This window comes from Scyliorhinus canicula, chromosome 26, assembly GCF_902713615.1.
Source record: "Scyliorhinus canicula chromosome 26, sScyCan1.1, whole genome shotgun sequence".
NCBI classification, from domain to species: domain Eukaryota; kingdom Metazoa; phylum Chordata; class Chondrichthyes; order Carcharhiniformes; family Scyliorhinidae; genus Scyliorhinus; species Scyliorhinus canicula.
Genome location: NC_052171.1, coordinates 24,501,894 through 24,529,837, shown reverse-complemented (window position 1 = coordinate 24,529,837; position 27,944 = coordinate 24,501,894). Strand labels below are relative to the sequence as shown.

Below are 27,944 nucleotides of genomic sequence, written 5' to 3'. Positions count from 1 at the left end.
TTCATGTTTCGAGGCTGGGGTTAGGGACAGGAACTCACGGATCGGAGCTGGGGTTAGGGACAGGAACTCACGGATCGGGGCTGGAGTTAGGGACGGCAACTCACGGATCGGAGCTGGGGTTAGGGACAGCAACTCACGAATCGGGGATGGGGTTAGGGACAGGAACTACATAGGGTCAACTCCACCTCCACGTGTGCAAGGCTCAGCCTGACGCAACTAAAAGTGGTACATAGAGCCCACTTAACGAGAAACCGTATGAGTAGGACGACAGATGTGAACGGTGCCAAAGAGGCCCGGCCAACCACGCCCACATGTTCTGGTCTTGCCCCAGACTTGTGGATTACTGGACAGCCTTCTTCGAGGCTATGTCCAAAGTGGTGGGGGTGAGGGTGGAGCCATGCCCGATAGTGGCGGTCTTCGGGGTTTCAGACCAGCCAGATCTATTCCTGGGGAAGAGGGCGGACGCACATACCTTTGCCTCCCTGATCGCCCGCCGTAGAATCCTGTTTGGCTGGCGGTCAGCAGCACCGCCCAGAGCTGCAGACTGGCTGTCCGACCTCTCGGAATCTCTCCAAATGGAGAAAATCAAATTTGCCATCCGAGGGTCAGACGACAGCTTCCAGAGAACGTGGGAGCCATTCATGCAACTGTTCCGGGACCTGTTTGTGGCCAACGAACAAGAGGAAGAATAGTCGGGTGGCCAAGAATCAGGGGAAAATGGACGGGAATCGGGGGAAGGTAGCCGGGGGGTGGGGGGGCTGCGGGTTCATTATGGGGGTTTGATGGCAAGCTAAGACCCAAAACCAAACTATAAATAAATGCCTACAAACATGTGCCTCGGCCATATTGGGGAATGTAGAATATGTATGCCGGCTAAAGGGGGCGGCCACAATTGTTGTTATAAAGATGCTTACCTGTAAATTTACATGTTAAATTTTTGTGTTTTCTATTTTTTTCTCTCTAATAATTTGTAACTTGTCATATATAAAACATGAAAACTCAATAAAAAACATTTATAAAAAAAGGGATAGGAACTCACTGATTGGAGCTGGGGTTAGGGACAGGAACTCCCGGATCGGGGCTGGGGCCTGGGACAGGAACTCCCGGATCGGGGCTGGGGCCTGGGACAGGAACTCACGGATCGGGGCTGGGGCCTGGGACAGAAACTCATGGATCGGGGCTGGGGTTAGGGACAGGAACTCACGGATCGGGGCTGGGGCCTGGGACAGGAACTCATGGATCGGGGCTGGGGCCTGGGACAGGAACTCATGGATCGGGGCTGGGGTTAGGGACAGGAACTCACGGATCGGGGCTGGGGCCTGGGACAGGAACTCACGGATCGGGGCTGGGGCCTGGGACAGGAACTCACGGATCGGGGCTGGGGCCAGGGACAGGAACTCACGGATCGGGGCTGGGGTTAGGGACAGGAACTCACGGATCGGGGCTGGGGCCTGGGACAGGAACTCACGGATCGGGGCTGGGGCCTGGGACAGGAACTCACGGATCGGGGCTGGGGTTAGGGACAGGAACTCACGGATCGGGGCTGGGGTTAGGGACAGGAACTCACGGATCGGAGCTGGGGTTAGGGACAGGAACTCACGGATCGGGGCTGGGGTTAGGGACAGGAACTCACGGATCGGGGCTGGGTTCAGGATCAGGAACTCACGGGTGAGGGCCAGACTTGCAAAGGGACAGCCACCAGCCTGTTCCTGCCATGAAAGCCATTTTAAAGCAATGCTGTGTTGAACTGGAGTCTAGTTGACAGGGCGAATCTGAACTTTGTTAGATTCCTTTCAAGAGGAGCTGCTTGCTCAGTGCAAGACCTTGTGGTTACCAGCACAGTCTGGAGCCCAGCCAAACTCTCAGGCCACTCTGCTCCCCGGGGTCTGATGTTGGCAGGAGCAATCAGCATTTCAGAACTCCACCTGCACAGTTAAATAGTCGACTCAGGGACAGTAGAGGATCGCTCATGAAAAGTCCCAATAGGTGGAAGAGCCCCAGACTGCCCCCCCCCCCCCCCCCCCGACACGACAGCGCGCGGCGACCCCGGGCGGCACAGCGCGCCGGCGACCCCGGGCGGCACAGCGCGCGGCGACCCCGGGCAGGACAGCGCGCGGCGACCCCGGGCGGCACAGCGCGCGGCGACCCCGGGCAGGACAGCGCGCGGCGACCCCGGGCGGGACAGCGGGCGGCGACCCCGGGCGGGACAGCGCGCGGCGACCCCGGGCGGGACAGCGCGCGGCGACCCCGGGCGGGACAGCGCGCGGCGACCCCGGGCGGGACAGCGCGCGGCGACCCCGGGCGGGACAGCGCGCGGCGACCCCGGGCGGCACAGCGCGCGGCGACCCCGGGCGGGACAGCGCGCGGGCGACCCCGGGCAGGACAGCGCGCGGGCGACCCCGGGCAGGACAGCGCGCGGGCGACCCCGGGCAGGACAGCGCGCGGGCGACCCCGGGCGGCACAGCGCGCGGCGACCCCGGGCAGGACAGCGCGCGGGCGACCCCGGGCAGGACAGCGCGCGGGCGACCCCGGGCGGCACAGCGCGCGGCGACCCCGGGCAGGACAGCGCGCGGGCGACCCCGGGCAGGACAGCGCGCGGGCGACCCCGGGCGGCACAGCGCGCGGCGACCCCGGGCAGGACAGCGCGCGGGCGACCCCGGGCAGGACAGCGCGCGGGCGACCCCGGGCAGGACAGCGCGCGGCGACCCCGGGCAGGACAGCGCGCGGGCGACCCCGGGCGGCACAGCGCGCGGCGACCCCGGGCGGGACAGCGCGCGGGCGACCCCGGGCGGGACAGCGCGCGGGGCGACCCCGGGCAGGACAGCGCGCGGGCGACCCCGGGCGGCACAGCGCGCGGCGACCCCGGGCAGGACAGCGCGCGGGCGACCCCGGGCAGGACAGCGCGCGGGCGACCCCGGGCGGCACAGCGCGCGGCGACCCCGGGCGGGACAGCGCGCGGGCGACCCCGGGCGGGACAGCGCGCGGGCGACCCCGGGCGGGACAGCGCGCGGGCGACCCCGGGCAGGACAGCGCGCGGGCGACCCCGGGCAGGACAGCGCGCGGGCGACCCCGGGCAGGACAGCACGCGGCGACCCCGGGCAGCACAGCGCGCGGCGACCCCGGGCAGGACAGCGGGCGGCGACCCCGGGCAGGACAGCGGGCGGCGACCCCGGGCAGGACAGCGCGCGGCGACCCCGGGCAGGACAGCGGGCGGTGACCCCGGGCAGGACAGCGGGCGGCGACCCCGGGCAGGACAGCGGGCGGCGACCCCGGGCGGGACAGCGCGCGGCGACCCCGGGCGGGACAGCGCGCGGGCGACCCCGGGCAGGACAGCGCGCGGGCGACCCCGGGCGGGACAGCGCGCGGGCGACCCCGGGCGGGACAGCGCGCGGGCGACCCCGGGCGGGACAGCGCGCGGGCGACCCCGGGCAGGACAGCGCGCGGGCGACCCCGGGCAGGACAGCGCGCGGGCGACCCCGGGCAGGACAGCGCGCGGGCGACCCCGGGCAGGACAGCGCGCGGGCGACCCCGGGCAGGACAGCGCGCGGGCGACCCCGGGCGGGACAGCGGGCGGCGACCCCGGGCGGGACAGCGGGCGGCGACCCCGGGCGGGACAGCGGGCGGCGACCCCGGGCGGGACAGCGCGCGGCGACCCCGGGCGGGACAGCGCGCGGCGACCCCGGGCGGGACAGCGCGCGGCGACCCCGGGCGGGACAGCGCGCGGCGACCCCGGGCGGGACAGCGCGCGGCGACCCCGGGCGGCACAGCGCGCGGCGACCCAGGGCAGGACAGCGCGCGCCGACCCCGGGCGGGACAGCGCGCGCCGACCCCGGGCGGGACAGCGCGCGCCGACCCCGGGCGGGACAGCGCGCGCCGATCCTGTACAGACCCCGCCGACCCCTGACAGCCTTCGAACAAAAGCAGCAAGTTATTTCACACATGCCACCTAAACAAAGAATACAGATGCTCCTACCTCCTGTCACCTCTCCTGCCAATGTCCATTCGGCCATTTCTCCCCATCGCCCGTAGTCCTATATCCAACCTACGGCCAAGCTGGGCATGTGGGCTCAGATGAACCAAAGGTTGCAGTAAACCAGCTGGGGAAGAAGGAGAGAAAGTATTCAAACAGCATGACTACCATTTAACACAGGCCAGGGTACAGCAACATGCACATAGAGGTGGTGCTGCTGAATGACTACATCATCGTTCATTCATCAGCACTGCTTCCAAATCCTGGAAGTTCATCCCCAAAATCACTTTGGATGTACCCATACCAAACGGACGATTGCTAAAAGGCAGCGGCTCACCACCACCTGTTTGAGAGCAATAAATGCTGGTGTTGCCAGTAACCCTGACATCCAGGAATACATTTGGAAAACACAAAAGGGATGGCAAAGCTCAACCAACCTTCAATCTGTCTTATTTGCAGGACTTTAACTTCAACCACTGAACATCTTTAGCTGTTCTAGACGAGAAAGGAATTTTCCCGGGATTAGATGATGGGTGATCTGGGTGAGAGCTGTCATCTGGAAGTCAGACACGAGCTGTGTTTCTCCTCACTATATGTCAGCAACGCCATCAGAAATTCCATCCCAAGACCCTGGCAAGAGCGAGTGAGGAGCTCCACGCTTGGGTTGCAGTGATCTCAACTTTAAAACCAGGCAAGCATCCCGCGACGGACATCAACGAGAACAGGGAAATGAGTTTCAGGAAAGCAGGGGAAATTTGGTGCTGCCAAGTGTGAGGTGATACAAAGGTGCCGTGCAAGGACAGAGCAATTTATAGATAGGAGTTTGTGAACTTTATAAAATGTAAATAGGCCATTCAGCCCATTTTAGTTTTGAATTTGCATTCCATCAAATAGTTTGAATCACATTTCCCCCACCCCATCACCCACCAACCCAACCAAATGTCCATTGTTGACAGTCTCTGTCTCAGGCTACAGTCAGAGGGGTTCAGTCCTAGCCCAGAATATTCAGGCAGCACCTCCTGTTGGTGAGCAAAAACTGATTGAACCAATGTTTTATCTCAAAGGTGACCATGAGCCCTGCAATCTCTGCCACAGGTTTTAGACTTGATACAACAAAATCATTACGGTACTGTCTGAAACACAATGAAGAAAAATGGACAAATTACAAAAATCTGTCGGGACAATACAATAAATGTTTATAATGTTGAAAGGAAAAGATAGGGAGACAAAGGCAGACTGTTTTTAATTCGTGGATACAGAGACATCACTGGCAGAGTGACCCAGAGCTCCAGGGTTCAAATCCCACCACGACAACTGATTACATTTAAATTCAATTCGTACATTCGGAATTAAACGATTGCCCAAGAGTAACCCTGTGTCCAGTGTTGATTGTTGTAAAACCAATCTGGCTTACCAATGTCCTTTAGCGACACAAATCCGCTCTCACCGGTCTGGCACATATGAGAGTCCAGACCCACAGCAATGTGCTTTACTCTGAAATGGCCCAGCAAGCCACTCAGTTCAAGGGCAATGAAGGATTGGGAGCAAGTGCTCGCCTTGCCCACATTCCACAAAATAATTTGTTAAAAATTCTGAGGTGAAGAATGAGGGGTAATAAATACAAGATTAAATGTGAGAGATTTAGGAGAGAGGGCAGGAACATGAGGCTGTGAGATTCACTCCCAGAGATAGTGGCAGAAACTATGCCAATATTCAAGATTAGATGAATAAGTGGATGAAGGGAAAGGAACAGGAATTTCAACATCATCGTACTTAGTGACAGAAAATTGGGGCTTGTGTCCTCGATCTTAAAAAGGTTTAATTCCTTGGGCGTAAGAAATTTCTGACTTTTGAACATAACGAGAGTGAGAAACAAGTAAGAACATGTTAAATTAAGATGCCATAGCTCTTGATCAGCTCACTCTTATCTGGACGTACACAATATAACTCTAGCAAGTTTGAAAGTGTACCTAAAGGCAAATTGGTGGAATTTGGCAGGTAAATTGGAAGTAGTCTCATTTACAGGAGCTAAGAAGGCTGAGATAATTGCAAGCCCAGTAACAATTTAAATATACGAGGGCAGTTAGCCAGACTCAAAATGTTGAGAAGTGAGGATTTTGAATTAATGAAGCTTCAATTACAAAGGGAGGTAGAAGTTAAGAAGTTAGATATGCAGGAAAAAAGGGGGAGAGAGCGTTTCAATGGGAATGAGAAGAGGGAGTTTAAAAGGGAAAGTCACCCAGGAAGAAAGAGAGGCGCTTCGAACTTCGGACAGGCAGCAGGAACTGCAAGGTTCGAGCAGTGGGCGGAGGAAGGTGGTTCTGGAAGGGAACCTAGTGGGGAGGTGCTCCAATATGTACAGACCATACCAAAATTCGATGGGAGAGATGCCAAACATTCTTTTGTCCTTCTCAGAAAATAGCTAAACAGCTGAGGTGCCAACATGATTGTTGGATCCCACTCTTATCGGTAAATGTGTGGATATGGCTAGTGAAGTTTATATGTCCGTATCAGAGGAAATGTTGTGGAGACTATACGACAGTGAAGAAAGCGATATTAGCAGAATGAGAGCTCCTATTGGAGACGTACTGACAGAAATTTAGATCTTTTAAAAAACAGACTGGGCAGACTTACCTCGAATTCAAAAGGCTGAAGCAAACTCATTTTGATAGGTGGGTAAGGGCTATGAAAGAAACCCATGAAGCCCTGAAGAGATAATTCTGATGGAGGAATTTAAAGGTTAATTGCCTCACAGAACCATGATTAGAACTCATGTTGAGGAGCAAAGTTAGAGCTGTCAACGGAGTTAGACAAGTGTGGAGCTTCTGGATAACGATGAGCTGGTTTCATGGCACAAAGCCTTTCTTTGGACCCAATTTTAAATCAGAGAAATTGGAAATAGGAAAGAGGGGACAGGTCAGCCAGAGGAGGAGTGGTCGGAAACTCCAAGATTTTATCTCAGAATACAACACAGCCTGTCGAAAGGGTGAGAGATAGAAAATGGTCAGATGTTCTCATTGTGATAAACTGGAATACACTGAATCACTATGCCGGAGATTAAACAGTCAGGCACAGGGTGTGACAAATCTATAAAGTGGAAATACAACATTAGGGACTGGAGTACAGGAGAAGCAGGTGTGACTTGTACACACACTAATGCAGAATGACCAGCAGGTGGCAGGCGCGTTTACAAAATGGGTGCCAGGGTAAAATATTTCCACATGGACAGGATCAAAGGGGGAAAAATATTAAAATGATACGAGATACAAGGGTGGGATGATCCCTAATGTTGTGGGATAAAGATATTTGTTGTCCAGGAGGGATATTAAAAGAAACGGTGATCAGCAGCATTCTCAGAAAAAGCAAAAAATTTGCTCGAGTAAAAATAAGCTTATAGAGCAGCTTGAAGACGGGGGAATGTGGTAGGCATGGCAGCAATCGTGCCTATTGGAGGCATTCCATTAATTCTAGGGAATTATATCCATGATCCTAGGATCCCAGATGGTAGTGATGCCTACAGTGGTCGAACAGCCGATAAAGGCCCCTACCCTGGAGAAATTGCAGACCCTTCTGGGGCATTTTTGGGTCTCACGGTGATGCAATCAGAGGCTCTAAGCTAAGTGTTTAGCAAATCATTCATTTTAATTGTGTGAGAGTAGAGTAGTCCTGTTTGTGTATATTTGTCTTTCCTTCACTTTAATAAATAATCTTTAATAATTGTTACACGACGATTGAATTGTTTATTCTCACTCATCTCCTCACACTAAAACAAAATTGTACATCCCCACGAATCGGGGTTCCACGTTGGGATCAGCGTGCCTCTTGACAGACCCAAGAATGTTGTTACTATACGTAGGGCTAGGTTATATTTTTTGGTAGCTTCCTGACTCCAGTGGATAAAGCAGAGCATTCTTGTTCATACTTACGTTTGTGGGGGAGCTGGGAAAGCAGTGACTGTGAGGATAATAAGGAGGGAATGCGTGGAGCTTGGAGTAGGGGCTGTGGCTGGGGTTTTGCTCCAAGGATGCCTTGCTTCTGACCAGACAACATGTGTGATGGACTCTGCAAAAAATAAATATCACAAAAGTAGTAAGTACAAGGAAGGCTTTCACCTGATACAATGCCCACTCTGCGAAGGTTCAGTCATCCCTGTGAAATCTCAAACTTCTAATCTTCTACAGTGCAGAAGGAGACCATTCGGCCCATTGAGCCCGCATCAGCCCTTGGAAAGAGCACCCTACTCAAGCCCCCTCACTCACCCAAATCCCACAACACCAACGCCACCCAACCTTTGGACACTAAGGGGCAATTTATCATGGCCAACCCACCTAACCTGCACATCTATGGATTGTGGGAGGAAACCAGAGCACCCGGAGGAAACCTACGCAAACACAGGGAGAATGTGCAGACTCAGCATAGACACCCGAGGCCAGAATTGAACCTGGGACCCTGGTGCTGTGAGGCAGCAGTGCTAACTCAGGTAGTGATGGTAGAGCAGAGGGTCACAAGGTTTACAACCTTTATAATGCAGAAAGCTACGTGTGACAGTCCTTCACACGCTAGACTCCAGTTCCGTTATAAATTTAAGTGTGGACAGCAGCCCTGAGAGCCCCATCCCCATGTCAGACAGTCTCCACTGAGGTGAAGAGGGCGGCAAAAATAGTCAGCTGTAGGAGGGGTCCAGTAAGAGGGAAAGAGTACAGTCCCGGGGACTCCAGAGACTCCTGCATCATTACAGTGATGTCTCAACAACAAACACCGCTCTGGATGCTGTTGAAGGGAATGACCTCTTAGGGGAAAGCAGCAACAGCCAAATTCATTGCACCACGGACGGTTCTGCTGCAGAGGGGAGGACTAAAGAGTGTGGAATGCAATAGTTATGGGGAATTCAATTGTAAGGGGAATAGACAGGCGTTTCTGTGGCCGCAAAGGAGACTTCAGGATGGTATATTGCCTCTCTGGTGCTAGGATCAATGATGTCTCAGAGCGAGAACAAGCGGTCCTAGATCTTGTCCTGTGTAATGAGACAGGATTGATTCATGATCTCATAGTTAGGGATCCTCTCGGAAGGAGCGATCACAATATGGTGGAATTTAAAATACAGATGGAGGGTGAGAAAGTAAAATTAAATACTAGTGTTTTGTGTTTAAACAAAGGAGATTTCAAGGGGATGCGAGAAGAACTAGCTAAGGTAGACTGGGAGCTAAGACTCTATGGTGGAACAGTTGAGGAACAGTGGAGAACCTTCCATGCGATTTTTCACAGTGCTCAGCAAAGGTTTATACCAGCAAAAAGGAAGGACGATAGAAAGAGGGAAAATCGACCGTGGATATCTAAGGAAATAAGGGAGAGTATCAAATTGAAGGAAAAAGCATATAAAGTGGCAAAGATTGCTGGGAGATTAGAGGACTGGGAAATCTTTAGGGGGCAACAGAAAGCTACTAAAAAAGCTATAAAGAAGAGTAAGCTAGAGTATGAGAGTAAACTTGCTCAGAATATAAAAACAGACAGTAAAAGTTTTTACAAATATATAAAACAAAAAAGAGTGGCTAAGGTAAATATTGGTCCTTTAGAGGATGAGAAGGGAGTTTTAATAATGGGAAATGAGGAAATGGCTGAGGAACTGAACAGGTTTTTTTGGGTCGGTCTTCACAGTGGAAGACACAAATAACATGCCAGCGACTGATAGAAATGAGGCTATGACAGGTGAGGACCTTGAGAGGATTGTTATCACTAAGGAGGTAGTGATGGGCAAGCTAATGGGGCTAAAGGTAGACAAGTCTCCTGGCCCTGATGGAATGCATCCCAGAGTGCTAAAGGAGATGGCTCGGGAAATTGCAGATGCACTAGTGATAATTTACCGAAATTCACTAGACTCTGGGGTGGTCCCGGTGGATTGGAAATTAGCAAACGTGAGGCATCTGGATAGAAATTGTCCCATTGGGCAGACGCAGCATGGGTTCATAAAGGGCAGGTCATGCCTAACTAATTTAGTGGAATTGTTTGAGGACATTACCAGTGCAGTAGATAACAGGGAGCCGATGGATGTGGTATATCTGGATTTCCAGAAAGCCTTTGACAAGGTGCCACACAAAAGGTTGCTGCATAAGATAAAGATGCATGGCATTAAGAGTAAAGTAGTAGCATGGATAGAGGATTGGTTAATTAATAGAAAGCAAAGAGTGGGATTAATGGGTGTTTCTCTGGTTGGCAATCAGTAGCTAGTGGTGTCCCTCAGGGATCTGTGTTGGGCCCACAATTGTTCACAATTTACATAGATGATTTGGAGTTGGGGACCAAGGGCAATGTGTCCAAATTTGCAGATGACACTAAGATGAGTGGTAAAGCGAAAAGTGCAGAGGATACTGGAAGTCTGCAGAGGGATTTGGATAGGTTAAGTGAATGGGCTAGGGTCTGGCAGATGGAATATAATGTTGACAAATGTGAGGTTATCCATTTTGGTAGGAATAACAGCAAACGGGATTATTATTTAAACGATAAAATATTAAAGCATGCCGCTGTGCAGAGAGACTTGGGTGTGCTAGTGCATGAGTCACAAAAGGTTGGTTTGCCGGTGCAACAGGTGATTAAGAAGGCAAATGGAATTTTGTCCTTCATTGCTAGAGGGATGGAGTTTAAGACTAGGGAGGTTATGTTGCAATTTTATAAGGTGTTAGTGAGGCCACACGTGGAGTATTGTGTTCAGTTTGGGTCTCCTTACTTGAGAAAGGACGTACTGGCACTGGAGGGTGTGCAGAGGAGATTCACTAGGTTAATCCCAGAGCTGAAGGGGTTGGATTATGAGGAGAGGTTGAGTAGACTGGGACTGTACTCGTTGGAATTTAGAAGGATGAGGGGGGATCTTATAGAAACATATAAAATTATGAAGGGAATAGATAGGATAGATGCGGGCAGGTTGTTTCCACTGGCGGGTGAAAGCAGAACTAGGGGACATAGCCTCAAAATAAGGGGAAGTAGATTTAGGACTGAGTTTAGGAGGAACTTCTTCACCCAAAGGGTTGTGAATCTATGGAATTCCTTGCCCAGTGAAGCAGTTGAGGCTTCTTCATTACATGTTTTTAAGGTAAAGATAGATAGTTTTTTGAAGAAAAAAGGGATTAAGGGTTATGGTGTTCGGGCCGGAAAGTGGAGCTGAGTCCACAAAAGATCAGCCATGATCTCATTGAATGGCGGAGCAGGCTCGAGGGGCCAGATGGCCTACTCCTGCTCCTAGTTCTTATGTTCTTATTCTGCAGGGGGAGGGCGAACAGCCAGAAGCCATGGTACACATCGGTACCAACAACATAGGTTAAAAAAAAGGGACGAGGCCCTAAAAGCAGAATTTCGGGAGTGAGGAAGAAAGTTGAAAAGTCGGACCTCTAAGGTAGTGATCTCAGGATTACTCCCAGTGCCACATGCTAGTCAGAATAGAAACAGCAGGATATATCGGATAAATCAGTGGCTGAAGAGATGGTGAGAGGGGGAGGGTTTCAGATTCCTGGGGCATTGGGACCGGTTCTGGGGGAGGTGGGACCAGTACAAACTGGACAGGTTACACCCAGGCAGGACCAGGACTGATGTCCTTGGGAGAGTATTTGCTAGAGTGGTTGGGGAGGGTGGGGGCTGGAAACCTAGGCAAGGAGACTGAGGAGGAGGAATCAAGGGCTGGGCAAAAGACAGAAAGGGGAACAAGAAAAGTGATAGGCAGATAAACCAAGAGTCAAGATTAAAACAGGGCCAGTGAAATACGGTGGGAGTGGGACTAGTAATGATTAAAAGACAAGCTTCAAGGCTTTGTGCCTCAACGCAAGGAGCATTCGCAATAAAGTGGACGAACTAATCGTGCAAATAGACGTGACTGGGTATGATTATAGAATTTACAGTGCAGAAATTCTATGATTAGATGTTTGAGATTTCACAGGGATAACCGAATCTTCACAGGCCATTCAGCCCATCAAGTCTGCAGCGGCCCTTTTGAAAGAACACCCCACATAAGCCCACACTACCAACCTATCCCCATAACCCAGTAACCCCACCCAACGTTTTTAGACACGAAGGGCAATTTATCGTGGCCAATCGACCTAACCTGCACATCTTTGGACCTGTGGGAGGAAACCTACGCAGCCATAGGGAGAACGTGCAGACTCCACACAGACAGTGACCCAAGCCGAGAATCGAACCTGGGACCCTGGAGCTGTGAAGAAACTGTGCTAACCACTGTGATGTGCTGCCCTAAATTGTCCTCCTTATCTGAGGAAGGATGTTCTCGCTATAGAGGGAGTGCCACGAAGGTTTACTCGACTGATTCTTGGGATGGCAGGACTGACGTGCAAGGAGATTGAATCGGTTAGGATTGTATTCGCTGGAGTTCAGAAGAATGAAGGGGAAAAGTCTAACTGGACAGGGTCGATGCAGAAAGGATGTTCCTGATGGTGAGGGTGTACGGAACCAGGACTCAGTCTGAGGATACGGGGGAGACCATTTAAGACAGAGGAGGAGAAATTTCTTCACCCAGAGTGTAGTCGGCCTGTGGAATTCGTAACCACAGGAAATAGTTGAGTCCAAAACATTGTATGGTTTCAAGAAGCAGTTAGATATAGAACTTAGGGTGAAGATGATCAAAAGCTATGGAAAGAGCACTCCACCCACCCTCCCTGTCCCAATAGCCCCTGCACATCTTTTTTGGACACTATGGAGCAATTTAGCATGGCCAATCCACTTTGGGCTGTGGGACGAAAACGGAGCACCCGGAGGAAACCAGCACAGACACAGGGCAAAGTGTAAACTCCACACAGGCAGTCACCCACTGTCGGAATTGAACCAGAGTCCCTGGCGCTGAGGCAGCAGTGCTAACCGCTGTGCCACCATGCTGAGTGGCCATTCTGGGGAGTCCCACCCTCACAACCCCATATATCACAATTTTAAATATCTGGACACACACGTTCCAGATTCATAATCTCCATCAACAACTTCCACTTAGAAACATCTTCAATTCAATAAAACATCCAAAATGTGTTGCTCAGGAGCATTATAAAACCCAAGTATAAAACCGAGTGACGTAAAGAGGTACAAGGACTTGTTCAAAGAGTGGGATTGTGCGGAATATTTGAAAGGAGGAGATGAGGTAGGGGGGCAGAATATTCCAGAACTTGAGGCCTGGCCAACAGAAGACACGGCCACCAATGGTGGAGACATTTCAATTGGGGACTTGTGGGAAGGGGGAAATTTCAATTGGGGACTCCAGAGGGACGAGTGTGAGACACCAGCCAGGTAGGCACTGGAAAGGTTGAGGGTTTCAGCAGCAGATGGGCGAAGACAAGGACAAGGTTGGGTGACATGGCAGAGGTTGAAACAGGTGGTCTGAGTGATGACACAAATGTATTTGGAAGCACAAATCAGGGTCAAATCTCAAGGTTGTGAGCAGACTTCTGACAATTACCGGGGAGAGGGACGGAGTTGTTCCAAACCAGGATAGTGAGAGATTTGGTGTTGGTGGTGTCCCCAGTCGCCTTCTGCCCTTGTCCTTCTAGGTGGAAGAGGATGCTAGTTTGGAAGGAACTGTCGAAGGAGAATTACTGAAATTTGCAGTGCATCTTGTCCGTCATCCCGACATAAGTTTAGAAAGGGCACCAGGGGACACAGAAGAGAAATTTGAGAAAGATGCGAGTTCAGGGAAGAGGGGAAATTTAAAGGGTGCTTGGTCCAGTGGGATCATGGAAGGGAAGGACGCAATACAGCAACTGGTCGATGGTCTCAATCTCAATGACAAGAAATTCATGATCACCTGGCACTGTGTATTGGAGAGAGATGGAAGGGTCAGCTGAGATGGGTTTAGGACAACAGTTCACAGTGGAGGAAGGGAGCTGGGTTATCCGTGCATTGCAAGATGACAACGAGCCGTTTTAGCAAATCATGACAGGATCCAACAGCACTCTTTGCAGTCTAGCCAGACCTGGCAGAGAATTGCTAAATCAGTTGTCAGCTGCAGCTCCTGGACTTCACTATCAGTATCAGGTTGGAGAGACAGGGTGAAAGACTGCAATTGGGTCGAGGACATTAAAGGATAAAATTGATTAAGATGGAGTTCAGGAATATAAAAGGTGCTTGGTGTAGTCCACAGCTCATCCACTCGTGGGAAGGATGTAGAGGAACAAATATGCAAAGAGCTCAGACAGTGGGGGGAGAGCTCACAGACAGTGGGGGGGGGGGGGGGGGGGGGGGGGGGGGGGGGGAAGAGCTCACAGACAGTGTGTGGGGTGGGGGGGGGGGAGAGGAGAGCTCACAGGCTGAAGGAGGGGGGGGGCTTATAGACAGTGGGCAGGGGAGCTCAGAGCAGGAAAGGAGCGCTCAGAAAGGCTATATATGAGAGGGATTGTTTGAAACGTCAATGCCAAATCCTGCTTCACAGCCTGCAGTCTCTGTCACAAACCCTATCTCACATGGGGAGACTGAACCAGGAAAAGTCATTGTCACCCTATACTCGCCTGCCCTTCACTAATCCATGTGCTTCCCTCACTGCTACACTAATGCCTGTACCTGTGTTGGCTGCACCTGGACTTTCAGTGCATTCCACTTCACTGAGTGACTGGGGTTGTACACAGCTTTCACCAGCACTCGCTCCCCAGCCTGGGGCATGCGTCCCTTCACCACACTGCAATACAAAGACACAGAGATCAGAACCCTTCCACATGCTGCTTAAACTGCTCAATACTGTCAGCACACGCTGATGGTTGGGATTTTCCCAAGTGGGAATGGGGCACAGATTGCCGGGAATGCAGGCCTCTGGCACTTCAAACTGGGCAGTCCTCATTTGAGCTAGTTGATAATGGTGTGCATGACCAGCCAAGGTTAACTCGGTATACAGCCCGTTCCAGCCATCAGGAGTCAAGTCTCATGGGGCAAACTGTGGCACAGACTGCCCATCAAGCTTGGAGCAACTGAACGGTTCAGTGCCAGACTGCAGCAATCATTAACGGAGGAGTCCTCTCTCAGAGCACTGGTCTACAGGTTCGTGGATCACTTACTTCAGATGAAACAACACTTCCTCATCAATGAACCCAAAGTAATCGTGAAGACTTGTGACTACTCCTGTGAACACACGCTGCTTCTGCGATTGGCCAGCCTGCCCGTGACCCTGCCAATAGCAACAGAACCAGTCAGTATTGTAATAAGGGACAGCAAGTCTCCAGCAAGACCCCCATAACGGGATAAGCCCATCACAAAATCTTTTCTATGTCAACATGAAGCCACTCCCCCACCCCGTTCTCCGGAACTCTGTGGCACAATTCCACATTCACCCTCCAGCAGAGGCCTGCTGTTCGAGTGTCAGCCAGATATTCAACTGCAAAGACATTCTCGCTGAGTAACCTCTCGCTCTAATCTGACACCCCTGCTTTCGTAGTTCCCAAGTTTGTAATTTATCTGGGGCACAACATCTCGGGTCATTTACATCCATGAACACGCCGTGAGAGGTTCAGCTGTTAATTCTTCATACAACTGCTAAGGACTGGCTCAATGATACACAACTTAATGGCTACATTTCAACATGGTGCAGAGTGGACATGAAGTAAAGATCTACACGTGGTTTAGTTCTTCCATTAAACGCAGACTCGATTTGTGCTCTCAGGTGGGAGGGAAGGATCCATCGGCACCAGCCAAATAACAGCAAAGGAGTTCTTCCTCGTGACCTAAACAACATTTACTTCTTTCAGTAAGATGACCATAAACCATTTCAGTTCATCGTGTGCTGCGGCATCTTTATGTCCACAAAGGATCTGCTATGCCGTAAAAGCAGAGACTGCATTAAGAAGCAATTCATTGGCTATGAAGTTCTGTAGTACGTCTCAAAGACTTAACAGCGCAATTCTGAACACAACAACTTGCAACAGAGTAAAAATGCTCCAAGATGCTTGACAGGGCTGCAAACAAACAGAAAGTGGCTGATATCAAGACAGGCTGAAACAGAAGAGGGTGGCAATGAGGAGCATCTTCAAAGGTAGAAAGTTGGGAGGATCTGGCCTAGATAGCTGAAGCCATTTTGCCCGGAGGGAGAAAGGGAATGGGCAAAACAGAGATGCCAGAAGTGAGGGAGCGCAGAAACCTTGAAAGGTTGTAGGAGCTGAATGGGGCCAGAGAGAGGAGGGAGGGACGTGAACAAGAATCAGAAATTTTAAAATGGAGTTAGGATGCAGACAAGATAGGTTTGGATGAGCTGCAAATCATAAGAGGATGAAAGATGGAAATCTGGGTAAATGTTGCAACAGTTGGGCCTGGACGTAACGAAGAAATGGATCAATATTTCAATAGATGAGCTGAGGTCAATGTGGCAGGAACACAAGTCGATGAAATTAGGTGATCTTTGTGACAAGGAGGACATGGAGTTGAAATCACAGCTTAAACATCAAACTCTATCTAGTTATCATCCTTTGAAGCAGCGATCATTCATTTGCAGATTATCTGAGAGTTGAATGCTTTGAGTGAATTGTTGTCTGACTTCAAGGATTGAATTTAGTTCTGCTCCCCAGCAAGAGCTTTATTGAGACTGTCGCTCCTGGCACACTGAACATAACAAGACCTATATCCTTATGACAAGGAAACAATAGGTTAGTCAGCATCTGTGAGGGAACTGGCAAGCTCAAAGACAAAGGGACAAAGTGAGAAACACAGAGGGAATGGAAATCAGGATTTGAAAGAGAACATGTAGAGATCAGCTGTATGGGACGACACAGTGGCCTAGTGGTTAGCACTGCTGCCTCACGTCACCGAGGACCCGGGTTCGATCCCGGGCCCCGGTTCACTGTCCTTGTGGTGTTTGCACATTCTTCCCGTGTCTGCATGGGTCTCATCCCCACAACCCAAATATGTGCAGGGGAGGTGGATTGGCCACGTTAAATTGCCCCTTAATTGGAAAAAAAAAACACAAAACCAGCATCTCACACCATAATAAAGACAAAGAGCTGAGAAAATAGAAAGACAGCTTGAGGTTCAAGTGGGAAGTATCTATCCTGGGACCCCTTCACTCCATATTTAATCTCCCACCAGTACACACCAGGAAACTCGGCAAAAACAGTCCAAAGATGTGCGGGTTAGGTGGATTGGCCATGCTAAATTGCCCGTAGTGTCCTAATAAAATTAAGGTTAAGGGGGGGGGTTGTTGGGTTACGGGTATAGGGTGGATACGTGGGTTTGAGTAGGGTGATCATGGCTCGGCACAACATTGAGGGCTGAAGGGCCTGTTCTGTGCTGTACTGTTCTATGTTCTAAATGCAGGGCTCAGCAATATGGACAGCTTTCTGATGTAACCGCTTGCAGTAATACAAATTAATTCAGAAAATGATAGAAATAGACAATTCCCCAACACTGCCCTCCACCCCAGTGTGACTCGATTCCCCAACACTGCCCTCCAGCTCAGAGTGACTGCATGAACTCCCCACCCCCAGAGTGACAGTAATGTGTTCCATGTGCAGTGATTACCTGTAGCAATGCCTGTTGTAGAGATGGAGGTCCAGGTCCCAGCAGTGATTGTTGCTGGCCATGAACACCTATAGGAAGAAACACAGGCCTTAATTTCACTTACAACTGTAAAGTTTATACACACTCTGGGTCGGGGTTACGTACTGGACCGTCACCTCAGTGTCCATTCTCGCCAGAAACTATCATTTTTGTACTCAGTAATTGGCCCACACAATACCAACTGAAGAGCTTCTCTATAAAGAATCCAGTGAAATAGTTTGTGATTTTATTGAACACTCAAGTGTCCACACCGTGTGAGAGAATCCACAAATCGGGCAGAGTTATGGTGGCAGGCAGCAAAGTAGCATTAAGGCAATAGTCAGATTAGATCAGATCGTAGTGACTGGCAGAGCAGGCTCGAGGTGCAGAATGGCCTACGCCGGGCTCTCGTTTCTACTGTTGTATTGGCTCCCAGGAAGTACAACATCTGGTTTCCATGTCTTACACCTATAGTGGACATACACAGGAGCAGTCAGTCTACCAAAGAGATCATGGCATTCTCAACACAGTAGGAACTGAGAGATTAGAAGCGACCGGTAATCTTGCAGGCCATGGCAGAGGGGGAAGCAGTCAGGTCTGATCCAGCAGCCACAATGGGGAGGACAGTGGCAGAGAGGGGAGTGAGGAGTGGCTGGGGATGAGAGGTGTCGAGGCCAGGAGGGAAAATCCCAAGGCGGGAGCAGGGAGGGTCCGAGGGCCAGGCGGAGGACACAAGGTCTGGGCAGGCTCAGGCTTGAGAAATGAGGAACAAGAGGTCAGAATGGTGGTGATGCAGTCTGAGGAATGTATTGATAGGATGAATTAAGGATGCTAACCGCAGTTCATACATCAGACTCACTCAGTGACTACGTACCTGCCTTGGTGGCAGACTGGAACTGATTGCCCCACATTGATCTTGTCTGGTCTCTTCACTAAGAACACAATATTGGCCTTCGGAAGCTTGTGTCTGATTGAGCTGATAGTCACCTGAGAAAGGAAAGCAAATACAGACAGTTCACACAGTTGAATCTGGATCGCACACTCTCAGTTTCTTCAACAATTACCAACATGGCCCCAGTCTAATGGGCAACGCAATTCATTTAGTTCATGACTGGTGAGTCTTGTCAGTAAAGATGAAAGGAGAGAAACAGAGCTGTGCTCATCTCATCTGTATCCTAAACTCTACATTCCAGTGGTATACCCCATCACCCACACTGGTGACAATATAGCCACGGGCAGTGTGCCATCTGGACATTACCTGTGTCTAATTGCAACCTTGAACACATCTACATGGTGTCCCTCGGAGACACAAGGGCAATAATCCAAGTGCCAGAGAGACAGGGCAGAATCTGTAGTGCTGAAGCAAACAGAAACTTCTTTGTTGGGGGAGATAATTCTGTTTGCTCACAGACTAAGGTAGAGGCCATCATGAGTCAAGCAAAGGGTACAGGTATAGCCAGGAGGTCACTTGGTATCTCTATATGCCCATCCGAGCCATCCTGCTCAGGCATCTAAGGAGAGGTGCAGTGAGAACCCCATCACCATCAGCACCTCATAATGGATCAACATGGAACGTCAGGATATCTGCAGGAGAATCATTTCCTTACCCAAAGTGAAGGCTTAGAGCCCATTTGAGGCCTCCAGCAGGACAACTTCAAAGGGCACTAGATTCTGAAGAGTCAATCACCCTGGAGATCGGGAGAAATTTAAAAAGTAGGACCTCAAACACCACAACCTCTGGATTACCCCCAGTGCCACGCACTAGTGACAGCAGAGATCGGGAGACCGTGAAGATCAACGTGTGGCTTGAAGAATGGTGCAAAGGAGAGCTTCAGATTCTTGGGGCATTGGAACTAGTTCCATGGCCGATTCAACAGGACTGGGACCAATGTTCTTGCGTAGAAATTCATTAACGTGACTGAGGAGGCTTCAACTTCAATCCACAGAAGTGTGTGCACCAGCTTATAAAGGTGGAAAACAGGAATAGGGTGCATAAAAGAATCAGGGTGTTGAACAGTATTGGAGAAGGGAGTAGTTCCATTTTAGATACCAACAAATGGAGAAAAATCAGGAATACAAAGACAGGTTTAGCAAATGCACTAAGTATGCTGAATAAGTTTTGAGAGTTCCAAGCATAAACAGCCATATGGAACACTTCACATTCAAGGATTCTTCGAAACCCAGTCAGGATAGGCCCTTTCCTCATAAGACAACCTGCATCCCAGGAACCAGCTGAGCAAACCTTCTCTGATCTACTTCCAATGCAAGTAATCTCACGTTTTCCCACATTAAATTCCATCTGCCAAATAAATCCTTCTGCATCCTCCTGCTTTCCACCTATCTTTATAGCATCAAACGTGGCTACAATGTCGTCAGTTCCCTCAGCCAAGTCATAAAATATGCCATAAGTCATTGAGATAGCAATGAGTTAGCACTGCTGCCGCAGCACCAGGGACCCAGGTTCAATTCCAACCTTGGGTGACTGTGTGGAGTTTGCACAGTAAAAAGTCTTACAACACCAGGTTAAAGTCCAACAGGTTTGTTTCAAGCACGAGCTTTCGGAGCGCAGCTCCTTCCTCAGGTGAATTCACCCAGTCATTCACCCGAGGAAGGAGCAGTGCTCCAAAAGCTTGTGTTTGAAACAAACCTGTTGGACTTTAAGCTGTTGTTGTAAGACTTCTTACTGTGCTCACCCCAGTCCAACTCCGGCATCTCCACATCATGTGTGGAGTTTGCACTTCCTCCCCGTGTCTGCGTGGGTTTCCTCCGGGTGCTCGTTTCCTCCCACAGTCCAAAGATGTGCAGGTTAGGTGGATTGACTATGCTAAATTCAGGTTAGGTGGGGTTCTTGGGTTACAGGATAGGCTGCTTTGTGGGCCGAGGTAGGGTGTTCTCTGAGAGGGTCGGTGCAGATCCGATGGGCCAAATGGCCTCCTTCGGCACTGTCCCGATTCTCTGAAATATGGATCATAATTAGTTGAGGCCCCAACACCAATCCCTGCTGCACTATTCTAGTTAGTTTGACAATCGGAAAATAACCTATTCATCCCAACACTGCCTCATGTTAGTTGGCCAATCATCTATCCATGCTAATATATCACCCCGTCATCATCTTGTGTGGTGACCTTATCGGCGGCACCTAATCTTTCTAGCATTGTACATCTTATCTTTCAATTTGATATTATCCTAAACTTCCTTAGTTAGCCACAGTTGGTGCATCCTTATCATTGTGTCTTTCTTATTGGAATACATTTTTGTTGACAGTTATAAATATCCCCATAAATATCTGACTCTGCTTCTCTATCATCTTACCGTTTGCCCATTCCACTTTAGCCAACTTCCTTCCTTTCCTTTTAACATGAAGACTTCAGTTTCAAACCCACATTTCTCAATCTCAAACTGAATGTGAAATTCTATCACGTTCAGATCACGTTTACCTAGAGAACCCTTTACTGAAGTCATATTTCATCCCACCTCATTGACATATTGCCAGGTATAAAATAGATTTTCCCCGGTTGCCTCTGGAACATATTGTTTCCAAGAAACTGCCCTGAATAATTTGACAAAACGGACTCCCAGTTTTATTGGTCCAGTCAACTTGAAGATTCAAATCTCCCATGAACGTGGCAGTACCTTTCTGCTGAGCCCCCATGATTTTTGGATACATTCTGCATGGGGAGGGGGGGGGGGGGCTGTGGTCTGTGTGGGTGACGGACTCTGGGGTGTGAGAGGGAGGTGGGGGCTAGGGGAGGCTGATGGGGGAAGGAAAAAAGGGGTTGTTCCGGGAAGGGGGGGGGGAGAATCTGGAGGGGGGGGGCAGGAGAAGGGGGTCTTGGGGGTTCTGTGAGGGGAGGTCGGGTTGGGGCATGTGAGGTGGGGGGGGGGGGGGGGGGGGGCTGTGAGGTCGGGGGGAGCTGTGTATCAGTGGAGGGGCACGGCTGTGTATCCGGGGGGGGGGGGGGGGGGGGAGGAGAATTGTGTATCGGGGTGGGGTGGGCGGGGTGTCTTGGGAGGAAAGGGGGTCTTTGGGGGGAAAGGGGGTCTTGGGGGGAAGAAGGGGGTCTTGGGGGGGAGGGGGGTCTTGGGGGGGGGGGGGAGGGGGTCTTGGGGGGGAGGGGGGTCTTGGGGGGGAAGGGGGGTCTTGGGGGGGAAGGGGGTCTTGGGGGGGGAAGGGGGTCTTGGGGGGGGGGGAAGGGGGTCTTGGGGGGGAAGGGGGTCTTGGGAGGGAAGGGGGGGTCTTGGGGGGGGAAAGGGGGTCTTGGGGGGGGGAAAGGGGGTCTTGGGGGGGGGAGGGGGGTCTTGGGGGAAGGGGGTCTTGGGGGGGGAAGGGGGTCTTGGGGGTCATGGGGGGAAGGGGGGTCATGGGGGAAAGGGGGGTCTTGGAGGGTTTCTGTGTGGGGGGGTTGTGAGGTGGGGGCTGTGAGGTCAGGGGGGCTATGTATCGGGAGGGGGCTGTGTATCGGGGAGACTCTGTATCGGGGGGGACTGTGTCTTGGGAGGCTAAGTGTGTGGGAGGGGGGCAGATGTGGTCTCGGGGGGTTGGGGGGAGGGCTGTGTTTGGGAGGGGGGCGCTGTTGTCTCGAGGGGGTGGGGGGGGCTGTGTTCGGGTGGGCTGTATATCCGGGGGGGGGGGGGGGGGGGGGGGGGGTGCTGTGTATCGGTTGGGGGCGGCTGGTATACGGTTGGGGGGGGGATGTGTATCGGTTGGGGGGGGGATGTGTATCGGTTGGGGGGGGTGCATGTGTATCGGTGGGGGGGGGCTGTGTATCGGTGGGGGGGGGGCTGTGTATCGGTTGGGGGGGCTGTATATCGGTTGGGGGGGGCGTGTATCGGTTGGGGCGGGGCTGTGTATCCGTTGGAGGGGGGGCTCTGTATCTGGGGGCGGACCTGTGTGTCCGGGGGGGGGGGGGGGGGGGGGGGACTGTGTATCGGGGGGATTGTGTATCGGGGGGGGGGGCCGGCCTTGTATATCGGGGGGGGGGGGGTGGGCTGTATATCGGGGGGGGGGCTGTATATCGGGGGGGGGGGGGGGGGCGTGTATCCGGGGGGGGGGGGGCTGTGTATCCGGGGGGGGGGGGGGGGGGGGGGGGGGGGGGTGCGGCTGTGTATCCGGGGGGGACTGTGTATCCAGGGGGGGGGGGGGGGGGGGGCTGTGTATCGGGGGGATTGTGTATGGGGGGCTGTGTATGGGTGGGGGCTGTGTATCGGGGGGGGGGCTGTGTACCAGGGGGGGGGGGGGGCTGTGTATCCAGGGGGGGGGGGGGCTGTGTATCGGGGGGGGGGGGGGGGGCTGTGTATCGGGGGGGGGGGGGGGGGCTGTGTATCTGGAGGGGGGCTGTGTATCTGGAGGGGGGGGGGGGGGGGCTGTGCATAGGGTGGGGGGGCTGTGTATCGGGGGGGGGCTGTGTATCGGGGGGGGGCTGTGTATGGGGGGGGGCTGTGTATCGGGGGGGGGGGCTGTGTATCCGGGGGGGGGGGGCTATGTATGGGGGGGGGGCTATGTATCCGGGGGGGGGGCTATGTATCCGGGGGGGGGGCTGTGTATCCGGGGGGGGGGGCTGTGTATCGGGGGGGGCTGTTTATCGGGGGGGGGGGCTGTGTATCGGGGGGGGGGGGGCTGTGTATCGGAGGGGGGCTGTGTATCGGGGGGGGGGGGCTGTGTATCGGGGGGGGGGCTGTGTATCGGGGGGGGGCTGTGTATCGGGGGGGGGGGGATGTGTATCGGGGGGGGGGGCTGTGTATCGGGGGGGGGCTGTGTATCGGGGGGGGGGGTGTGTATCGGGGGGGGGGCTGTGTACCGGGGGGGGGGCTGTGTACCGGGGGGGGGGGCTGTGTATCGGGGGGGGGGGCTGTGTATCGGGGGGGGGGGGGGCTGTGTATCGGGGGGGGGGCTGTGTATCGGGGGGGGGGCTGTGTATCGGGGGGGGGCTGTGTATCGGGGGGGGGCTGTGTATCCGGGGGGGGGGGGGGCTGTGTATCCGGGGGGGGGGGGGGGCTGTGTATCGGGGGGGGGGGGGGCTGTGTATCGGGGGGGGGGGCTGTGTATCGGGGGGGGGGCTGTGTATCGGGGGGGGGCTGTGTATCGGGGGGGGGGGGCTGTGTATCGGGGGGGGGGGCTGTGTATCGGGGGGGGGGCTGTGTACCGGGGGGGGGGCTGTGTACCGGGGGGGGGGGCTGTGTATCGGGGGGGGGGGGCTGTGTATCGGGGGGGGGGGGGGCTGTGTATCGGGGGGGGGGCTGTGTATGGGGGGGGGGGTGTATCGGGGGGGGGGCTGTGTATCGGGGGGGGGCTGTGTATCCGGGGGGGGGGGGGCTGTGTATCCGGGGGGGGGGGGGGGCTGTGTATCCGGGGGGGGGGGGGCTGTGTATCCGGGGGGGGGGGCTGTGTATCGGGGGGGGGGCTGTGTATCGGGGGGGGGGCTGTGTATCGGGGGGGGGGGGGTGGCTGTGTATCGGGGGGGGGGGGGGTGGCTGTGTATCGGGGCCGGGGGTTGTGGCGCCGCGCTGGGCCTGAGGCTGCTGCTGGGACAAAAGAAGCTGCTGGAGGCCGGGAGGATGTCCCGGAGGCCGGATCCAGCGGCCCGGAAGACACGCGGCAGCAGCGCGGCGGTGAGGCGGGGCCGCCGGCTCCGGGGAGCGGCCGCTTGTGTTGGTGCTCCCAGGCCCCGGGCTGGATTTGCCGCTCCCCGGCCAGGCCGCCGCCGCCTTGGCCTCGCTCCCCCTCCGCCTGGCCTGAGGGCCCCGGGCCGAGCCACCTACCGTCGCCGATCCGCCGCCTCACTGGCCGCCCGCTCCCGCCTGCCGACACCGAGGAGTGCGCGCTGCGCCAAGCGGAACCTGAGGCTGCAGCGCCGCGCACTGGCCGGAGGACCAGCTACATCTGGACCTCCCGCTGCCCCACCGGCGGCACCGGGAAGTACTGCAGGCTGGAAAATTATTGATCAAAAAGAGATGCATTTATAAATAAATAGCACAAAGTAATAATGAGAGTGCCATACAGGGGGGGAGGTTTGTGTTAGGATATTGAAGCAGACCAGTCAGTTTATCCTCCGCAGCTCGTGTTGTTTTCTGGTGACTTTCAGGTAGTTTGAGAATCCTATTATTATTTGGGGCCTCACGGTAGCATGGTGGTTAGCATCAATGCTTCACAGCTCCAGGGTCCCAGGTTCAATTCCCAGCTGGGTCACTGTCTGTGTGGAGTCTGCACGTCCTCCCTGTGTGTGTGTGGGTTTTCTCCGGGTGCTCTGGTTTCCTCCCACAGTCCAAAGATGTGCGGGTTAGGTGGATTGGCCATGCTAAATTGCCCATAGTGTAAGGTTAATGGGGGGATTGTTGGGTTACGGGTATACGGGCTACGTGGGTTTAAGTAGGGTGATCATTGCTTGGCACAACATCGAGGGCCGATGGGCCTGTTCTGTGCTGTACTGTTCTATTCTATTATTATTGATAGTCTTGGAGCCTGGAGGTGGTTCCATCCGCTAGAAAGGAGATCTAAACTGACTTCTCCTCTCCAATCCAGGCCAGTCCAGAATTTCCACCCGGTCTAATTAACCGTAAGATAGGGTTCTCTTTCCAAAAACCGGTGCAGACTCGATGGGCCGAATGGCCTCCTTTTGTACTGTAGATTCTATAATTTAGAACTGCATAATGAGATAACTGGGATAAATAAACTAACACTAATTAATTATTGTGCAACTACTGCAAAAGGAATGGTTGTTGCAGGTTCCAGGATTTAGATGTTTCTGTAAGAACAGAGAAGATGGTAAAAGAGGGGAGGGTGGGTGTGGCATTGTTAATCAAGGAAAGTATTACGGCGGTAGAAAGGACGTTTGAGGACTCGTCTACTGAGGTAGTATGGGCCGAGGTTAGGAACAGGAGAGGAGAGGTCACCCTGTTGGGAGTTGTCTATAGACCTCCGAATAGTTCCAGAGATGTAGAGGAAAGGATTGCAAAGATGATTCTCGACAGGAGCGAGAGTAACAGGGTAGTTGTTATGGGGGACTTTAACTTTCCAAATATTGACTGGAAATACTATAGTTCGAGTACTATAGATGGGTCAGTTTTTGTGCAGTGTGTGCAGGAGGGTTTTCTGACACAGTATGTAGACAGGCCAACAAGGGGCGAGGCCACATTGGATTTGGTACGGGTAATGAACCCGGCCAGGTGTTAGATTTAGATGTAGGTGAGCACTTTGGTGATAGTGATCACAATTCGGTTATGTTTACTTTAGCAATGGGCAGGGATAGGTATATACCGCAAGGCAAGAATTATAGCTGGGGGAAAGGCAATTATGATGCTATTCAGCAAGATTTAGGATGTATAGGATGGGGAAGGAAACTGCAGGGGATGGGTACAATCGAAATGTGGAGCTTTTTCAAGGAACAGCTACTGCGTGTCCTTGATAAGTATGTACCTGTCAGACAGGGAGGAAGTTGTCGAGCAAGGGAACCGTGGCTTACTAAGGAAATTGAAGCACTTGTCAAGAGGAAGAAGAAGGCTTATGTTAGGGTGAGACATGAAAGCTCAGTTAGGGCACTTGAGAGTTACAATTTAGCCAGGAAGGACCTAAAGGGAGAGTTAAGAAGAGCAAGGAGAGGACACGAAAAGTCGTTGGCGGATAGGATCAAGGAAAACCCTAAGGCTTTCTATAGGTATATCAGGAACAAAAGAATGACTAGAGTAAGATTAGGGCCAATCAAGGATAGTAGTGGAAAGTTGTGTGTGGAATCAGAGGAGATAGGGGAAGCGTTAAATGGATATTTTCGTCAGTGTTTACACTGGAGAAAGACAATGTTGTCGAGGAGAATACTCAGGTTCAGTCGACCAGGCTAGATGGAATTGAGGTTCACAAGGAGGAGGTGTTAGCAATTTTGGAAAGTGTAAAAATAGATAAGTCTCCTGGGCCAGATGGGATTTATCCTAGGATTCTCTGGGAAGCCAGGGAGGAGATTGCAGAGCCTTTGTCCTTGATCTTTATGTCGTCTTTGTCGACAGGAATAGTGCCGGAAGACTGGAGGATAGCAAATGTTGTCCCCTTGTTCAGAAGGAGAGAGAGAGGACAACCTGGTAATTATAGACCTGTGAGCCTTACTTCGGTTGTGGGTAAAATGTTGGAAAAAGTTATAAGAGATACGGTTTATAAGCATCTTGAAAAGAACAAGTTGATTAGCGATAGTCAACACGGTTTTGTGAAGGGTAGGTCATGTCTCACAAACCTTATTGAGTTTTTTGAGAAGGTGACCAAACAGGTGGATCAGGGTAAAGCGGTTGATGTGGTGTATATGGATTTCAGTAAGGCGTTTGATAAGGTTCCACACGGTAGGCTATTGCAGAAAATAAAGAAGTATGGGATTGAAGGTCATTTAGCGGTTTGGATCAGTAATTGGCTAGCTGAAAGAAGACAGAGGGTGGTGGTTGATGGCAAATGTTCATCCTGGAGTTCAGTTACTAGTGGTGTACCGCAAGGATCTGTTTTGGGGCCACTGCTGTTTGTCATTTTTATAAATGACCTGGAAGAGGGTTGTAGAAGGATGGGTTAGTAAATTTGCAGATGACACGAAGGTCGGTGGAGTTGTGGATAGTGCTGAAGGATGTTATAGGATACAGAGGGACATAGATAAGCTGCAGAGCTGGGCTGAGAGGTGGCAGATGGAGTTTAATGCGGAAAAGTGTGAGGTGGTTCACTTTGGAAGGAGTAACAGGAATGCAGAGTACTGGGCTAATGGCAAGATTCTTGGTAGTGTAGATGAACAGAGAGATCTCGGCATCCAGGTACATAAATCCCTGAAAGTTGCCACCCAGGTTAATAGGGCTGTTAAGAAGGCATATGGTGTGCTAGCCTTTAACAGTAGGGGGACTGAGTTTCGGAGCCACAAGGTCATGCTGCAGCTGTACATAACTCTGGTGCGGCCGCTCCTGGAGTACTGCGTGCAGTTCTGGTCACCACATTTCAGGAAGGATGTGGAAGCTTTGGAAAGGGTTCAGAGGAGATTTACTAGGATATTGCCTGGTATGGAGGGAAGGTCTTACGAGGAAAGGCTCAGGGACTTGAGGTTGTTTTCGTTAGAGAGGAGAAGGCTGAGAGGTGACTTAATAGAGACATATAAGATAGTCAGAGGGTTAGATAGGGTGGACAGTGAGAGTCTCTTTCCTCGGATGGTGATGACCAACACGAGGGGACATAGCTTTAAATTGAGGGGTGGTAGATATAGGACAGATGTCAGAGGCAGTTTCTTTACTCAGAGAGTAGTAGGGGCGTGGAACGCCCTGCCTGCAACAGTAGTAGACTCGCCAACTTTAAGGGCATTTAAGTGGTCGCTGGATAGACATATGGATGAAAATGGAATAGTGTAGGTCAGATAGGCTTCAGATGGTTTCACAGGTCGGCGCAACATCGAGGGCTGAAGGGCCCGTACTGCGCTGTAATGTTCTATGTTCTATGTCTATCTTCCAGCACGATCTACTCCCAACTCCTCGACTACAA

At 52.5% G+C, this 27,944-nt stretch overlaps 1 protein-coding gene across 2 annotated transcripts in view; it reads right to left on the bottom strand.

Annotated features, from left to right (window-relative positions):
• Positions 1-24,304, bottom strand: part of LOC119957309 (cell division cycle and apoptosis regulator protein 1-like) — a 49,711-nt gene extending 25,407 nt beyond the window's left edge. The window contains exons 1-7 of one of the 2 annotated variants that reach the window (XM_038785170.1): positions 24,221-24,304; positions 18,336-18,448; positions 17,444-17,511; positions 14,995-15,104; positions 14,507-14,621; positions 7,897-8,032; positions 3,974-4,097 (exon numbers count right to left, since the gene is read on the bottom strand). In XM_038785170.1, coding sequence (XP_038641098.1) covers positions 3,974-4,097; positions 7,897-8,032; positions 14,507-14,621; positions 14,995-15,104; positions 17,444-17,511; positions 18,336-18,372 — 590 coding nt within the window. In that variant the 5' untranslated portion in view covers positions 18,373-18,448; positions 24,221-24,304. The remainder of the gene's footprint in view (positions 1-3,973; positions 4,098-7,896; positions 8,033-14,506; positions 14,622-14,994; positions 15,105-17,443; positions 17,512-18,335; positions 18,449-24,220) is intronic. The other variant, XM_038785171.1, reaches the window with a different exon arrangement.
• Between the last annotated feature and the right edge of the window lie 3,640 nt (positions 24,305-27,944).